We start from the raw sequence: 17133 nt of genomic DNA, 5'->3' as shown, positions 1-17133 counted from the left end.
AGTTTTGTATGTTTCGTTATTAGAGTTCCGTATGTTAAAAAAACCGAGATAAATATTTCACAAAAGGAAAGTCAATTTGGACGGTGTCACAGCTACAGCTACAAACAGGAATAACTGGAGTCGTACTTACCCAACACACAACATATTACCGGGGTTTTGAACATTTTGTCGCATTGAGTTCCATTAATCATCCATTTCATCATGCAAATGATGATTCATGGCGTTAGTCTTCATTTTTTTTCTGTAATAGACAGACCAATGGACAAAAAGCGACTTCCACCAGCTGTGGAGCATTGTTTTTCTAATACAATCGAAAATAAAAATTCTTTTTGCAGTTCAAGTTTGTGAAGAAGCAGCTCAGAAATAATTGATATTAGGAATGGTAATTTTTTTATGAGCTCTGCTAAATGAACTTCGTCTTAGACAAACTTCTGTTTTATGAACTGGCAGCTAAAGCTAGTATGCCTTCGGTTCGTATGCATAAGTGGAAATTATTATTATTTCTTCATCTTGCCGATGACCTGCTGCGCGTTTCAGTTGGTGGGTCTAATTACTTCATATGTCTTCTTCTTTGATGGACTAACTCTTTTATGTGTTAATTAGCATGTATTATTATTTTCATAGCACGGCAAACTCCGAGTCAAAGGATTTCTTCTCGGTTTTCTTAGATCATGAGTTCGATGTGAATTTGAATAAAGTTGATCGTTGATTGATTATAAAACCAACGGAGGCTAACGGCCATAGTTTAATGTTCAGCCTACAAAGCAACTCTCCCATACACAAGCGTCCTACAGACCATCTCTTTTGTGACCAAATGTTTGAATTCCAACATTTAAGAAGGAGCAATGGGTTGAAAAGGTCTGAATGCGAGACGTTCCTGGGTCATTATGATGTGCTCTGTGGGTGAGATATTCTATTTTCCTTATATCTCTTCCCTCTCATGGAATAATTGATTATTTATTCTGGAATATTCGCTCGTCTTATAGCTGCGATATATTAAGTGAATCGAAGCTTGAAGCGTTTTGACCGGTGTAGGGAGAAATGTACTTGTGCATTCCATGTTGACATCCATGTTGATTTATTAATAGGCATGACGTAGTCTAGACTGTATTTAGTCGTTAAGCACATCTACATAATTGACTCCTTTCACCGGCTGAAATTCCTCTTCAATGCCAGTATCTCCGTTGTATTGATATTTGAAAACCAGGCCAATGTAAATATTCCGCATTTCTATCGCTAAGCTTTTTCCTTGAAATTGTATGCTCTGTATAAGAGTTCTTTAATCGTTGTTTAATGATATATGCCGTATAGTTTATAATCTCTTGGTTTATGCCATTTCCGCCTAACATTGCCCCAATTTAATTCCAAATCGATCGATGTTTTTTCAATTCAAAACGATACTCCTTATCTTGTGGGGAAAAAAATGGGTAAATGTAGCTGATCCAGTCATAAGGGGTTTTTTCTGTTCTTTTTAAGTTCTTGGTTTATTTATTCAAACATTTCCGTATTCACCTAGTTAATTATTAATTAAGCAACAACTTTCAATGTCAGCGTGAGCTGCTACTACTATTAGAATTATTTGTTTCGCTATAATTTTTACTGACAGAAAGAACACTATGTTCAAGCTAACCCAACTACTTTATTAAGCAACTTGTGATATTCTTAATGAGGAGCGGTTCCAAAAGGAAGTATATTTGTTCTTAATAAACTTATTAAATCCCACTAAAAACTATGTCTTAGCTCACCACTGACACAATCTCACAGTTGTCACCAATGTTCCTCTAAATTAACAATCTTCCATAGTAGCTCTCTTTCGGTATAGCTTTCCGAAAAGTCAATCACTCCCGACAAAAACAAGTACTGCTGCTGCATGACTGTTTCCTTATGTACAAAGTCTTCCAGAAAATCCCGAAAGCTTACAACACAACTATAATGGTAGTGTTACATCATAACTACGTAACCTAGTAAAATGCTCCAGAAAGTTCCTTGGTATGAACATCAGCGTGACAAGGCATTCTAGAATTTTTAGGAACTTATAGTTTCAGTTATTATCCAAAGCTAATTGTTAAGTAACGACAGTGTTTGAAGAGAGGTTTGTAAACTCAGTAAGTGAAACGTACACTATGAAACAATCATGCAGTAAGCGCAGAAAGTTAGCACGCAATAATCAAAAGTTGAATACATTAAGTTAAAGTTGCGTACTAGAGTGCTTTTTAGAGAGAAGAGTCGTGATTTCCTGGTATAAATTCCCGCCTCGTCTGTAGCAGACTGTGGTCTTATTCGCAGGGCAATCATCAACATACTGAACCATTAGAAATTTAGATTTATAGATTGGTTTATTTCGATGAATCTTGCCTACAACTATACGATCTTCTAGAAAATAAACTTATAATCATAAAGAAGATAGGTTACAATTACAGCTAGTTGAATGCTTAAACAATAATGAGAAGAGAGACCTCTTTTTGCCCGCTGATCGCAAGTCAGATCGATCGTAACCGACTTACTGCTGTTCACTATATTAACTAATTGACTGTTATTCCCTGTTGGCTGGATCTAGTTATTTAAGTTAAATGCGAATTCGATTGAAACTCAGCACAGGATTGCAGTTCAACTGCCCATACATCCCCAACCACACTTGGATTGACCTGTGAGCTCTTCCTTGTGGATTTTTTCTCTATAGAAGGTGGAAAAACGATATTCTTCTTTCTTTTGAGACGCTCTCTGATCTGCAGATAGACGAACAACACGAAATACGGTTCTTAGCACAAGTACTCGGATATTCATCGAAACACTAAAACTTGATGATATGCAGTTAATAATCAGTTTGATGTTTTATCTTACCTGGGTGTTTCGCATGCAGTGAAGAACGAAAATCAGGAAACCCTGCAGCATAAAAATGATTTCAACATCATTAATCTTTACAGTATACAAACAAATTAGTCAAATATCTACTAAGATTTCCAAGAACGAGAGAAAATTTCATATCTTATAATTTAAAAAAGAAGTTTTTCTTCTCTTGCATAGTTACCGGCATTTTTGGTTTCAAAATTCCAATAAATATGATGTGACCATTGTAACGGTGTCTCCCTTGGTTGTAAAGTAAAATAAGGATATATATTGAATGATTTTTGACAATTACCATCGAACACTGACCTGAGCAGAGCTAAGTATGGTGAAGATGTAAACGAAAGCTTTATGTACAGGCGAGAGGAGACCGAATATCCACGTGATACCCAGCAGGGGAATCATCACCACGCATGATTTGATGCCAATTCTAAGAGTTAAAAAGAAAACATTCCTTTATTTTCCTTTGACGATGAATTTTCATTTTTAGATATCGTAAGGCCTTACTGATTAAACAATGAGGAGGTTAGGCAAATAGAGCCTCACGGGAGGACAAGGCAACCTCTCCCACTATATTGTTTTAGTTTTATGTTGTGAATGTTACCGTATTTGCTGAGAATGGTCGTCTTCCCCTATTGGCTGCAACAAATTGGTCATCTCCTTTATGACTCGTGCGAGTATCATGATGTTGAGCTGAAGAATACAATAGAAATAAATCGATTATTTAGATATGGTTATCGCATAGCTAAAGTGAGAGAGGATCCTTACCAAAGACGTTACTAGTTTGGTAATAAGCGTGAGATGAAGAGTCATTTACAGGGAATAGAACTTCCAACCGAGGGACCTAGATTATCAGCTTCGATTCTCTGACAATGAGCTAAAGAAATCGCGAACTAAAGTGTCTGAACTGAGTGAAATATGCAAAGTGAATCCTTATGTTAAATTACATAAATTTGATATCTCCTACTCTTCCTGCTCCTTTCATCTTGATCAATGTTTTTTAAGAGTTATTTTTGCTCGAAAACATATCTTGGTATATCAATGCGAAACAGTGAGAAAATATCAACAAGGAAGGGCAAGGATCTTTTTTCTCATACTATGTAGTAAAAGTTGGAAAGTTTATGAAGCTATCTTTTGCTTGTCTCAACTGGTTTTTCTCGCTATTGAAGGCCATCACTAGGTTAAAATTGACCAGCATCCTCGTAAACAGCACTTATGTCCTAAGTTTGTTATGAGTAAATAGGAAAAGGAAAATGGTAAATATTGTGTGGGGTGATGTCATAAGTATTTAATTCGTTTTTTAAAGAGCAGAGAAAAAATGCCTAGCAGCAAGTAGTCCAGGTATACCGATCACAATCACCAACACAAATCATAAACTCACAACTTCAATGAAAGCCACGAAGGCGACGAATATCCAGATCAGGTTGTTAGTCGAGGAAAGCCAGCAACTAAACTCGAAGAAATGAGACATAAGAAAGACACAAATCCTCAGAAAATGAAATGATACCGATTTCAAACTATATGCAAAAACAAAACAAAGAATTAATTGCCACGAATTAAAGGAGAAGAGCAAGAATAAACCGTCGATTTTTTTCTTACTGTTTATCACTCGTATAGCTTTGTAATCCTTCTTTTCCACCAGCGATGCCAAGTGAAATGGCCACCATGATCACTGGAAGACCTACCCATAAGGAAAGGAAGGAAATCGAACACTTTACTGCATAACAACACCAGATTTAGCGATCCGAAAGCATGGTTACAGTTACCAGTGCATGTTTTAAAATACAAAACTCACCCCATGAGATGACATGATACATGTACATCTTGGTGTTAATGTTGTAAACTTTCACAACGAAGAAGTAGAGATATATTCCCTCGATCAGCATCCAACAGAAAGCGGCCATCAAGAAATACTGCATCAGAATTGCTACTGTAACACAAGCAGCCTGTGAAAAGAAAAAGTTTTCGTATACTTCTTACCGTGCTCCTTTCGACAAGATATTTACGGTGCAAAGAGTAAACTTATTCTATGGACAGAAGGAGAGGCCACTGACTTTGTTTTCTGTGGCGTTTATTCCGGCGAGGAAGATGATCTGTCCAGCTCCAAGTGACACAGAAACACTCAGTCGAATTTGAGAGAGAGGTTGACAAACATCTCTAATGAAATAATCGTAAAAAAAAGAAGAAGAAATAATGAGTTATACAAAAGCAACAACGACAATAACATCAACACATTGAAGGCATGAGTTGGTCAAACGTGGGGGCATGTAGCTTGAGTTTGTGAATTATCCGACATAACTGTTCTTGTTTGCATGGAGATTGGCATTGAAATCTCTTTTCTTACCAGCCTTGTTGAGGAGAGTTAAGAATCTACCTCATTATTATTCAAGTACATCACTTACGTGAGGCAAGAATAAAGTATTAATGTTAAAAGTATCCCGACGATGGAAAGGCTCAGTCCCACGTAGGTGATAATTTTCAGAATTGTTTTGTCCTCCTCGGTGAGCTGTGTCCAAAAAAGAAAAATTAAACGACAACATCGAGTTAGTAAACTGAGCCCATAAAAATTACTAAGTAAGGCAAAAATAATTTTATTACCTTTGTGCTGCCGTCGTAGTCCATTAAGACGGCAAAATGCGTCAAATGATTGCAGCTGCAAACTGTTTCTTCTGAGTTGCTTTTTGATGCAACTATATGGCATCCTTTTTCTGCAAAGCTGTTAGAGATGAAAAAAAAGCAAAGTTAACAAAGAGTTTGGGGAAGAGGTGATGTTTGACAATTTTCCATTAAGTTTTTCTTCCATTAGAATCATAGTTGCGAGAACATTTCAATCAGACTTCCCCACTATAAAAACCACAACATGCTGTCTTACAGGAAAAGTGTTAATCTTCGCTATGAATACTATAAAACAATAAATGTAAAGGAATGAATACTATACATTAATATATTTAAGTCTTTTTACCTTTTGTTGAGGCCACTCCAAAACATACAGCGCTTCTCTGCTGTCGAAACCTGAAAATGGATTTTATCTTGTCAGAATAAATTTTAAAAAATGCATAGCAACGAATTGTCATGTTACCTTTAGGTTTTTGAACTTTAGGATGACATTTTCTCGCAATGTCTCTGGCTTGGGGTCCATAGTAACGGCCATAATCCTGGAATTAACATACCTATGAAGAAATTGTATTCGGATATGGATCAGAAACAAGGAAGAAAAATTACATACTTTAGGTAGATTCAAGCCAATTTTTCATGAAGGTGGAACGGCCAGAGACAAGCAGGGAGTCTTCCAACCTCAGTTAGGGTGTTTGGAAAGTTTCTACATTCAGTTTAGCTGAACATAGATCTTATGTGTTTCCGTGTTATGTGTCTTTGCGGGTAAACGACATGGAGTAATAAGAAAATAACGTCACCTTTGGTTGTCTGTTTCACTCCTGATGGCTTGATCTGTCAGAAGTAGGTCATGCAGATCCTTGTACACAAACACAACTAGCAATGTTCCTTAAAACCCCCAAGAATCAACAAAAAAAGTTATCAAACAACAACATTTGCAAAAAATCACAAAGTTGAAATTTTTACAGGCTCTGAGGTGTGTGAATGATTAAAAAAGATAGATTATGTAAACTAAGGAAGCCCATTTACCTGAGGCTTTATTTCAATTCAGAAATTTCGATTGGAGAAAAACCAAAGTAATGCTAAAAGTTGTAAAGTTACCACAAACCATTTTCCTCAAAATTTGAAGAAGCGATATCGATTCTCGCTCGCCATTGTTGCTCCTCAAAGTAAACGCCACCTGCATTCTGGCGATAGGCTTTTTGAATGGCCAAAACTGTTGAAAAAAAATGACAAATGAAAGCACCTACGGTGAAATTCGCAATAGCACATCTACCCAAACATGCGTTTTGTGCTGTACACAAATATTTCATAATTTTATTGGATGGACGTGTATTGTTTGTATCTTATTTGCCTTCAACGACTACTCGACGATTTCAAACATTTTACGTTTTTGAAGGATTCTTTTTTTCTCTACTTTTATTACCTTCTCCGTCGCGGAAAATCAAAGTATCAAACAAATGAAAATAACAGATGAAGCGATGACATCAACAATAACGTTTCTAAATAGTTGGGTTCTACCTGAGTTCTTACAATATCTAGGAACTTAGACAACTCAGTCGGTCAGTCAGCAAATCAGTAAGTAACAGAGGAATAGACTTTGAAAATAAACAGGATTCAAGGTCGCAAGCTCACCCATTTTTGAGGAAACGATCCTTTTTGAATGTCTCATTCCACTCAGGTGTCGTTTGCTATAACTAAGAGCAAATTTCTCGACGGCCTCTGCCACCTTAAAGATGGATTTTTTCAGAGTTTTAACCTCTTCTATATCGGCCTTGTTTTTTGTGACGTTCTTGATTTTAAAGGTGAAATCTTCAAACACAGTTACAGCCTCCTACAATTACATAAAATATTTCCAGGTCATTAACCAGCCAGTCTCAAATGTACAATAAATATTAAGAACGCGGAAAAAGTCTAGCAGGAGGCCCCAAATGGAGTCCAGGGTATTCATTGGCTAAAGAACTCTTTTAGGAGCCTGGATTATATTTTAAGCCTCGTCATTTTCTCTGATATGGCTCAATGGTGGTTTCTACTTAAAGGTCAGATATTTACTTTTTATCGTTTAAAAACATATATCAAGGTTAAAACGCCTTTAAGTTATAAAAATTACATACTTTTATGGAAGTCGTTTCGGTAATATTTATTCCGCCAAATCTTGAGACATACTCATTTGCCTGGAATAAAAATTAATGTCTGTCACATTCGTAAACGGTGAAGATCCTGAAAAGCGACATGCATAAAAACGGTAAATCACATACCAGTTGCTGAGCTAGCGATGGCGATGGGGACGGCGATGGGGACGGCGATGGGGATGGCGATGGCGATGGCGATGGCGATGGCGATGGCGATGGCGGGGTTGCAAATGATGAATCTTTAAAGAAAAATGTTAATCAAGACCACATCATACTAAACAATTGCCTTATTTTTACACTGTAAGGGCAAAAATGCGGACGGAAAGCGGAGTAACAAAATGGCCGCCATGAACGATCAAAACTCTTAAATGCACTCAAGCTTTTTATTGCTTATGCAAAACACTCTTATTGTTTCCTATGCATTATTTTCGTCTGTCGCACACGTCTTGTATGATCGATGATCAGATAGGGCTGTAGGATGTTTTTCGAAAATACTAGCAAATGAAATAATAGTTCAATAATAAATCCCTGAATTACTGGTTTAACAACTAATAGGGGTACTTATTTTGCCCAATTTTTGGCATTTCAATTTGCTCCTACGGGGCTTGTAAAATGCCACGCAAATAACAAAATATTCGCGCGTATTTATTGTTAAACCACTAAGTATGACGTTTTCATTTCTAATTTTATCTTGAGCTGTTTCCGATAAATTTACGGCTCCTTTTGGGATTTTTGGTTTAACCTTAACCGTCATGCTGGTAAAAAGTTTAATTCAGCGCTTTTATTTGAATAATTTGACGAATTTGTTAATTAAGGCATTGCGAGAGAAAATGATTGAGAGGTTCTCACACCAGCCAGATTGCCGCTTTAGGGTATGTATCTGACACCAATTACATCGTAGCATTTTGATATCTTGCACCAATCACAGCGTTTAGGAATTCTTTTCTCGTACATGATGTTAGGGAATCAGGAGGCCGTGCACAAAGAATGACATCACCCAGAAATATTGGACTCATTTAATAAGTGTACTGGTTTTTGGGCTTCGCAAGAGTCTCGTCGATTAAGGTCAAGATTTATATATCGGGATGTGAAAGGTTTGCATTTAAATTTTTGTTTCACTTTTAAGTTCAAAGGCGTTTTATTTGCTCCCGACCGTCTCTCACAACGCATACGCTAAATAACTTCTGTCATATTATGAAGATAACGCTCAAGCATACCCAATCACTGAACTACAATTAAATCAATTAAATTCCGACTCAAGAAAATGTATCTACACCTTCTGGTGACGTATGAAAACTGAGGTAACCCTCACTAAAGAGTGCTCGTTGTTAAGTCGATCGAAATGTCCGTTATATTTCAATTAGCTGCAGAATGGTCAGTTTATTACGTTCACTGTACATTTTGCGTTGCATTGAAATTAGCCCCTACAACTTTACAGTTCAAACGATCGGGTATTAAAATAGAATACAATAACCATAAAATTGATTCCCCAATGCGAAAAACATCTGCAAGTCTTTTGCATTCACTTTGTAAAGTGATAATTGGCATGTATCTTAACCGACATGAGTCACAAGCTCTTCACAAAAGATAACGCACTTCATATCATCATGAGTTATTATCTAACAAAGCAATCGGACCAATAATTCTTTGCAATTGGTATTTACCATCATTTCATTCAAGCGAAAGGATAAATGAACTAGCGATACATAAAAATAACTGATGACGGAAAGTGTCACAACTGTTGTTACTCGTAATAGTGATAGTAACAGAACCATATGTAACTTTCCTCTACTCACATGGTTAAACGTTAGACATGTATTTAATAAAAACTTTTTCTGAGGTTGTTTTAAACATCTTTTCATTTATGTAAATTTAGGTGTAAACTTGATCCTGATTGTCAGAAGGTTTATGTAAATTCTGTCTTGTACGTCACAAACTTTAGCAAATAATGTTTTTATTACGTTTAAGCGCTTCTGGCGCTTTTTAAGTTAATCGAAATAACATTAAAAACAACAGCAACGACAAAAAAATCAACTCACCCTTGGAAATCTCACAAATATAAGCTTGTTGGTTTCCCCAACGTGTACGATTAACACTACCAAACACGCCCCGCTCGCCATTATTGTTCAGCTTGTACATGAAAGCCGCGTCGTGTTCACTACTTGGCTCCCCTGTTCCCCATTTACGAATAGTCAGAGGTCCTCCATTCACCCAGGTCCAATTCCCGGCCCTCTTTGTTAAACCAATACTCCATTTATTTTTACACCTCGTAGAATTTCGCCTTTGAATCTCATCGTTGATGAAATTCCATTCCTCTTCGGTTTCAAAGGAAACGAGGTCCCCTCCTTGCCCTTGGCAGCCGTGTCTGCTCCAGTGCCAGGACCATCCATCCACAGAAATTATGTACCAAGAGTTTTTAAAAGTTATATTTGGGCATTCTGCAAAATGATAAAGATGACAACAAAAATACTAATTATCATAATGATAACAAATAAAGTCATAATTATAGTAACGATGATAACATAAAATGATTATAATCACAATCTCAATAAAGGAGAAACATAAATGAGATGGAAACGTAACTTATTCTCTATTTTTTTAATATGATGGTTGATCAGTGTCAATTGATATAATACGTTCGTTCTTCACTATGGCGTCCGCCATCTCTGATCTGCTTTTCTGACTTAGTTAACTTCCCATTAACTACGATTATCGGTGAATTCATGTAATCTTGGTAGTTGAGTTTTTAAATATGAGTTAGTTCCTCGTTGAGTCGACGCCTCAAATTCCCCCCCCCCCCCTTCAAACCTGAACAGACTTAAAAACGTAAAATCAAATGTGAATATAAGTTCTTATAAATGTTCAACTGGAGATACGCAGTTAACGGTATACAGTTGTTAAGGGAGAGGTGCAAAAGAGCAGCATTTTAAAGTGCACGCGGCAATCTGCAAATAATTATCTGGGTAACGGTTATCAATGCAATATGCATATAAAAATTTAAGGATAAATTAATTAGGTTTAGCTCGATCTGTTTTTCGTTTTTCATGCAGTTTAGAATTTAAAATCAGTCTTGTAAATAAAATAAGTTCATTAAACCTGTGATGCCCTGTTCCTAAAGTGACATTTTCTTCGCTTTCCCTGAACTCTGATGTCAAGTCTAACCATGACCTAAAAGCTACCCGCAATACCTTTCGGGGTTATCGCTTACACTTCCGACACGCTTTTTTCCGACAACCTTTCTCGAAAGAACTGTATTTATTATTTGTTTTTCTCAGAGGGCGCAGTTACGAATCCTGAAATCTTATTGATCTTTAATGCGGTCCGGAATTTCCTATTTCTACATCCCTAGCTTTGTTGCCATTTTTCATAACTATATTTCGTTTTGCCGGCCAAGCAGTATTTTTAAGCAAATCATTTCAAAGAGATAAAGGCGATAAGTTTCTAAAGAAACTGTGGTGCTGCGTCGGTGGGAGAATATAGCAGCTAATTTAGTGTTAATAACTGAGATGAAAACACAAAATGGCCACAGTTAGGAGTTTGAAGCCTTTAAACCCTTTACGGTGGCCAATTTATGATTTCAACTCAGTTGTTAAAACTAAACAACCATTTTAAAGAAAACCAAGCCGATTAATAACTTATTAATTCTCTCTCTCTCTCTCTCCTAAATCACTTTGGTTGCCAGGAAAAAAAACTGGTTTTGAAATGAATTGTGGTAGGAAATATGTCATTAAATGGGTTGACGCGCGGCCTAAAACCGTTCGTGATTAACCTAAATCTTTATTAGAAGTAACTCAGAAAGTTAAATTGTGAGGTTTGTTTACAATTGAGTTCACTGATGAAAATTTTGTTCGTTTTATATGTGAATTCTCAAAAAGTTTTGTCCCTTGCAAACCAGTGAGCGAAGTCTTCTATATTTCACCTACGCTTTCGATAAGTCTTTGCAGTTCTGTTCAAATTAAAAATTGCTACGTTAATTTCACAACAGATAACGAAGGAGTTCAACGAGAAGAAGCTGCATGAAAATTCGCCCTCTCGATGAAACACAAGGGTTACACACGTGATTGCACTAAACAAACGAGCAAAATCCCACAACTTCAAAAGATAGACTTGAATTTACTTACAATTACTTTCACTTAAGTTTGTTTACCAAACCAGCACCGTTGAGGTTGCTGCTGCTGTTAGTGTTGTTGATTTTTTTAAAGCGTGCATGTTTTTTTCTTGCGCGCTTTCTAATTGGCAGGTGTCAGATTGTGACAGATATTTGTACAAAAAATGTTTGAAACTCTCTTCGGAAGTGTTTTAAATCATCTTTTTCTTTACACAAATAAAAATATTTCGGTGAAGCCCTTCTTTAATTTGCATTACCTTAGTCTGTTCCACTTACTCGCTCAAAAATTTTTCAGTTCATGGAGGACCTTGCCGTAATTACAGCCCTGACTCATTAGGGTATTTTGGAAAACATTTCGTAAAGTATACGAAAAAACTGTAATTCACCAACCAAGGTCGGTCGATATTGGGAAAAACTGTACACTCTGCCTAAAGTACCGGTGGTCAAGACCTCGGGTACAATCTTACTCAATACGGACCTCCCTGACAGTAAATAACATTTCTCACTAACTACAAGAAACAGACACACGCACACACACAGAAAAATAAAATACTTCGATTCGTTATGCTCAAAATAACATACATACACTCACTGATCTCAGAGAACACGCCTTTTAACTTGTGGCAAGGGAAAATTCAGTCGGCTAGATTATCCTAATCGCAGCGCGCTGGACAAAAGTTGTGAAACGTACAATTTCGATCGCTGTTTTCCAGCTGTTGTCGATGCAAAAAAGGACAATACTAGGGTAATTCAATTTTTCTTTTGAAACACGTGTCCCAGAAATTAGTATGTTCAACTACTAATACGCACTTTAAAATCCGTTCACCGCTCACACGTACAAGTTTGGTGAGCTAAGCATATTCTGTGAACAATATTTTTACTTTTAAGAAGCAAGATCAAATTTCAAGACAACTGCAAGACTGTAATTTTTCAGCACATAATATATCATAAAATAGCGCGCGTGTTTGCCCTATACAAGTCCTGTTGAGCTGCTATGAACAAAATCTTTATTTACGCACGTTCGTGCGTAAATAAGATTACGTGAGTTTTTTTTTTTAACCTGGCTTCAAAATTTCTGTCCTGTTAAGCCGCAGTGCAGCTTCTTTCTCCTAGAAATACGGAAGAAACCAGCAAAGAACTGCCCAATTTTTCAATCGGCATTGACCTTTTAGGTCCTGATCCACCGGGAATTCATTTATGAGTTCATTTGGCTTTGATTTTCTCCATTTTCCCCGTAAACTTTGAGCTTTTCATTCACGGTTATCGGTTAACTGGATCAAAAGTTCTCACGCAAACCAAAGTATAAAATGTGTCGTGTTTTTGACCAGCCAATAGGGACGTTTATTTATTTTTTTGTGCGTTGTGAAAATTTTGCACTCTATCACAATAAAAGGCTTCTTCGCGCAGATCCTTGTCGCTCCGTTACAAAAGAATTTGCTTATGCTTTTAGCTGTAAGTCTATCTTGGGAAGTTTGGAGAGCACTCAAAAAAGCCACAATTGCTCACGGCTACGCCTCGAGCTACTCTTACGCATTTTTCGTGCTCTCCAAACTTCTCGCGTGCATCCATAACTAGATATACGCACGCTAAGCATGAACAAAATTCTTAACTTTAAGGTTGGAATGTGATCTTACCTCCGGGCGTCTCGCAAATGTAGGCTTTTCTACTAAGCTTAGAGAAACTATTAAAGAGGCCTCCATTCTTAGATATCTCCGCCATTTTGTCGTTACCACCTGGCTCAGAATCTCGCCATTTCGAAATATTCAGTGTTTCTCCACTCAGCCAAGTCCAAACCTTGCCTTTCTTCTCTAAACCAATGTGCCACGCACTAGCATTCGAAGTACCACGCTTTTGAATCTCACGATTGATAAACTGCCATTCTTCCTCAGTTTCTATGGAGACTAAATAACCTTTCTGGTCGGAGCAAGTACGATTGTTGTTATCCCAATCTCTTCCGCTTTTCGAAAAAAAGTAAGAGGAGTTTTTGAAACAGGTTGCTTGGCACTCTATGAGAAAGAATAAATGAATAAATAAATAAACGAAAAAAACGCATACTGATGATAACAATAAAGCTGATACGAATATAGAAGCGATCCTCAATCCTCTATGAACGGTTATATACGGGAATTGAATGCATGACCTCTGCGATACCGGTGCAGCGCTCTACCAACTGAGCTAACAAGCCAACTGGGAACTGAATTTTTTTTTTTCGGGCCACAATATCTCTACTACTTCAGTAGTGTTCATAACTGTTCATCAACCGCAGTGAACATATATGATTTTCATATATTTACAGTATGGAATAATGCTGATGATGGACACGAAAAAGTGTTTTTTATACAATTAATTTTAATAGCAAACGATGGGCATTAAAATCCTCTACCTCACTAAAGCAAAAATTACAATTAGGCTACGTAACGTTTTTAAAGTGGAAATTGGGGAGATCAGGGTAATAGTACCGTTATTCATTGAATTTTTGTTTTGCTCTCCAACTTACGTTTTAAATCACAATCCGATGTAATTCTAACAGAAGGTCTATGGCTCATTATTGGCATAATCAGTCAGATATTATCTATTTTTTACCGTTCATGTTAAGGTGCATAAATGTTAAAATTGAAATTACACTGCCTAACCTGTTCCTGGCAAATCCGTCAACAAATGAAAGATGACTGTGGAAGAAAATGAGCAAATAAATTGATTGTTATCTCAAGAATAACATTTGAAACAATGAAAAAGTTTTATTAGATTTCGAGTTAGATGGTGCTAATGCATTTTATTTCCTACACGCCCTTTGATATCTACCCACGAATTTATTACCTTAGTAGGGAGCAGACAGAGAAATTTTGATTAATGCCGCATCTCCGTAATTTACCAACCAGCTGAACAAAACTTGTTAAATGTGGAAAATATTTTTAAGGATACAGTAGACCTTAGCGAATGTACCCCGGAAAATTCTTAAAACGGGTTATTCGAAGTGCAACCAAATTATAAAACAATGAAAAGGATGTAAAATGCGCTATCCAGAATAAAAATAGTGTTTCGTTTTAGTTTTCAGCAATTCAAAACGGACGACGGCTGTTTCTTTAAGCGTAGGAATTGGGTTTCAAATCTGACCGCTCAAATAACACTTCTGCACAATTTGAATCTTGAGCGATTGGTCTCCAAAATTTTGTGAGGAAATTTCCATATTCTTGGGTGTTACTAAACTATGGATCAGCAGAACGTGGAACCTCCGGAACCCATATATATATATATATATATATATATATATATATATATAGTTATATAGCTATAGTTATATATATATATATATATAGTTATATAGCTCTTTGGCATATAAAGCTTTGCTTTCATGTCCAAATTGAGCACTCTACTAGGATGAGTCATTGCTGCTAGCATTATGCATGCTCACTAGTTTTTCTAGTTTGAGCACTCTGGCATGGCTTAAGTGATCCCACATGTGTGAGATCACTTGGGGTGGCTTTATTGCCTTACCTCCACCCTAGCATCAGCACTGCACTGATGAGGCCCAGAAGGCCGAAACAGTACTGTCTGCAGTTAGTTATATATATATATATATTTATATTTTAGCAATGAGATAAGTATCAAGTTTGCTCTCGGGTACAAAGAAGAGAAATATGTTCTTATTGTCCATGACGTCCAACTTGGCGAGCAGTCAGCAGTCATTTACCCCGAGTGTTAATAATTAAAAAATAATTTGAAAGCTTAAACGGTTTGGGTTCCACAATATATGAATAACGCCTCACCCGAAGCTGGCTCTCAGAGAACCTTTAGGCTGGAATTTATTGCACATGACCCTGGAATGAGGAACACGAGGCATAAAGTAACATCATCGCCTGTAATGCTCGTAGAATTTCAGGGTAATCCATTGAACATGGCTGAATAGAGGACTTTATTAAAAGCCCAATTTTTTTACTTAAGCATAAATCAAAAAAGAAAAAAAAGGAGTTCATTGCTGAATTTTAATACATGAAAAATATTATATTTTTAAGGGTTATTTCAATTATGTTTCTGTGAGTGCACTTCATATTAACCCCTCAGCTTATTCTGAAAATCAATTATCAAAATTCAAGAAGAGGTATGGTGTTTTAACGTACGATGATTAAGGAAAAAGTACACCAATTCAACCATTTTTTCCAACCACCCGGTCGAATATCAAACTTGAAATCAGTCTAATCTAGTTCCAATTTAAGTGGACCCTGTTGATTAAGTTCGATCGTTTGTCTAAGCACGTCGAATGTACGACAACCATCTGAAGCATAAAAAGAGGAGACGTCTTTCCCTTTTGACATCTTGTCATAGTGACCTAAGACGACAGCAATTAAGCTGTTGTGTTCCTGCATCCTTAATATGACTGCCAAAGCTGTTTTGTGGACCACCATGACGCAAAAAACATGACCACCGCGTGAATGTCTCGCTTGTGCTATTTGCTTTATGGTTACTTTGCTCTGTATAAATTGCTTCAGGAATCCAATTTATAAGAGATCCTTCTTCAGTTATAAACTGAGAGTTTAAGGCGGACATCTTCAGAGTCTGGTGTGTTTTGTTTTAATTAAGAGTGCCAAATAACCACGACCTGACAGTTTTTTTCACGGATTAGTTTGGCTGACTTTCACAGGACGTCCCGTAATCGATATAATTTTTTCGCAAATGGAAAATCAAGATATTACTGAGGTAGTTCTAACATAGCGCACAACTTTTAAAAAAAACTGCACACTTTGTTGGACTCAGTTGTACTCATCTCGCAATTCATCAAGCGCACGATACTAATATAGGTTGCTGTCAATAGCTGTCTTTGCACTTATACGAACGTGTCATTCCGGGTTATTAGTTTTTTTTAAATTATTTGGAATTGTATGGAAAGTGAAAAATATTGAGAAACCTAAAATAATGATAATTTCGATGATACAAAGATCCCCAAGTTTTGCTTTAATGATGGACCGATAGGTTAGAAAGGACATGGGTAGAGTTCGGTTTGTTTCGTAATTAGAGCTCTGTAGGAGTAGAAATCGAACTAACTATTTTAAAAATGGAAGGTTAATTTCGACGGTGTCATAACTACCTAAGAAAAAACAGGAATAACTAGTGTCGTACTTACCCAGCATAAAGCATGTTAAAAGGGTTTTGGAAATTTTGACGGATTCATTGCCATTTATCATCCACTTCATCGTAACCAAGATAATCAAAGGTTGCTGTCGAGAGTTATCGTTACGCTTAAAGTTGATTCACCTCGCTTTAGAGTTGCGGATTTGAGGCATCCTCGTAAAACCCCTTCGTACGATTTAGCGTTTAATGCAAATAATGATCTCTGATCACATGGTCATGGCGTTTGCCTCCATTTTTGTTCTTTCTGTCATAGACGGACCAATGGGCAAAAAGCAGCTTCCATCAGATGTAGAGCATTGTTTCTATTAA

General features: G+C 36.7%; 1 protein-coding gene across 1 annotated transcript; it reads right to left on the bottom strand.

Moving 5' to 3' along the window:
• Positions 1–2317: 2317 nt before the first annotated feature.
• On the bottom strand, positions 2318–13416 carry LOC113687095 (uncharacterized). Its single transcript, XM_089180443.1, has 18 exons — positions 13332–13416; positions 9629–10027; positions 7716–7828; positions 7572–7631; positions 7093–7291; positions 6566–6673; positions 6258–6345; positions 5990–6014; positions 5807–5856; positions 5443–5560; positions 5247–5350; positions 4899–5001; positions 4640–4790; positions 4226–4525; positions 3449–3537; positions 3154–3274; positions 2842–2883; positions 2318–2726 (listed from the first exon to the last, which is right to left on the bottom strand). The coding sequence occupies exons 1-14, from the start codon at positions 13414–13416 to the stop codon at positions 4440–4442; spliced, it is 1689 nt and encodes a 562-aa protein (XP_089036569.1). The 3' UTR covers positions 2318–2726; positions 2842–2883; positions 3154–3274; positions 3449–3537; positions 4226–4439.
• Between the last annotated feature and the right edge of the window lie 3717 nt (positions 13417–17133).

This window comes from Pocillopora damicornis, chromosome 1 (assembly GCF_964200805.1).
Source record: "Pocillopora damicornis chromosome 1, jaPocDami1.2, whole genome shotgun sequence".
In the NCBI taxonomy this organism is placed as follows: Eukaryota; Metazoa; Cnidaria; class Anthozoa; order Scleractinia; family Pocilloporidae; genus Pocillopora; species Pocillopora damicornis.
The sequence above is the reverse complement of the archived record's forward strand: the minus strand, read 5'-3'. Positions and strand labels throughout refer to the sequence as shown.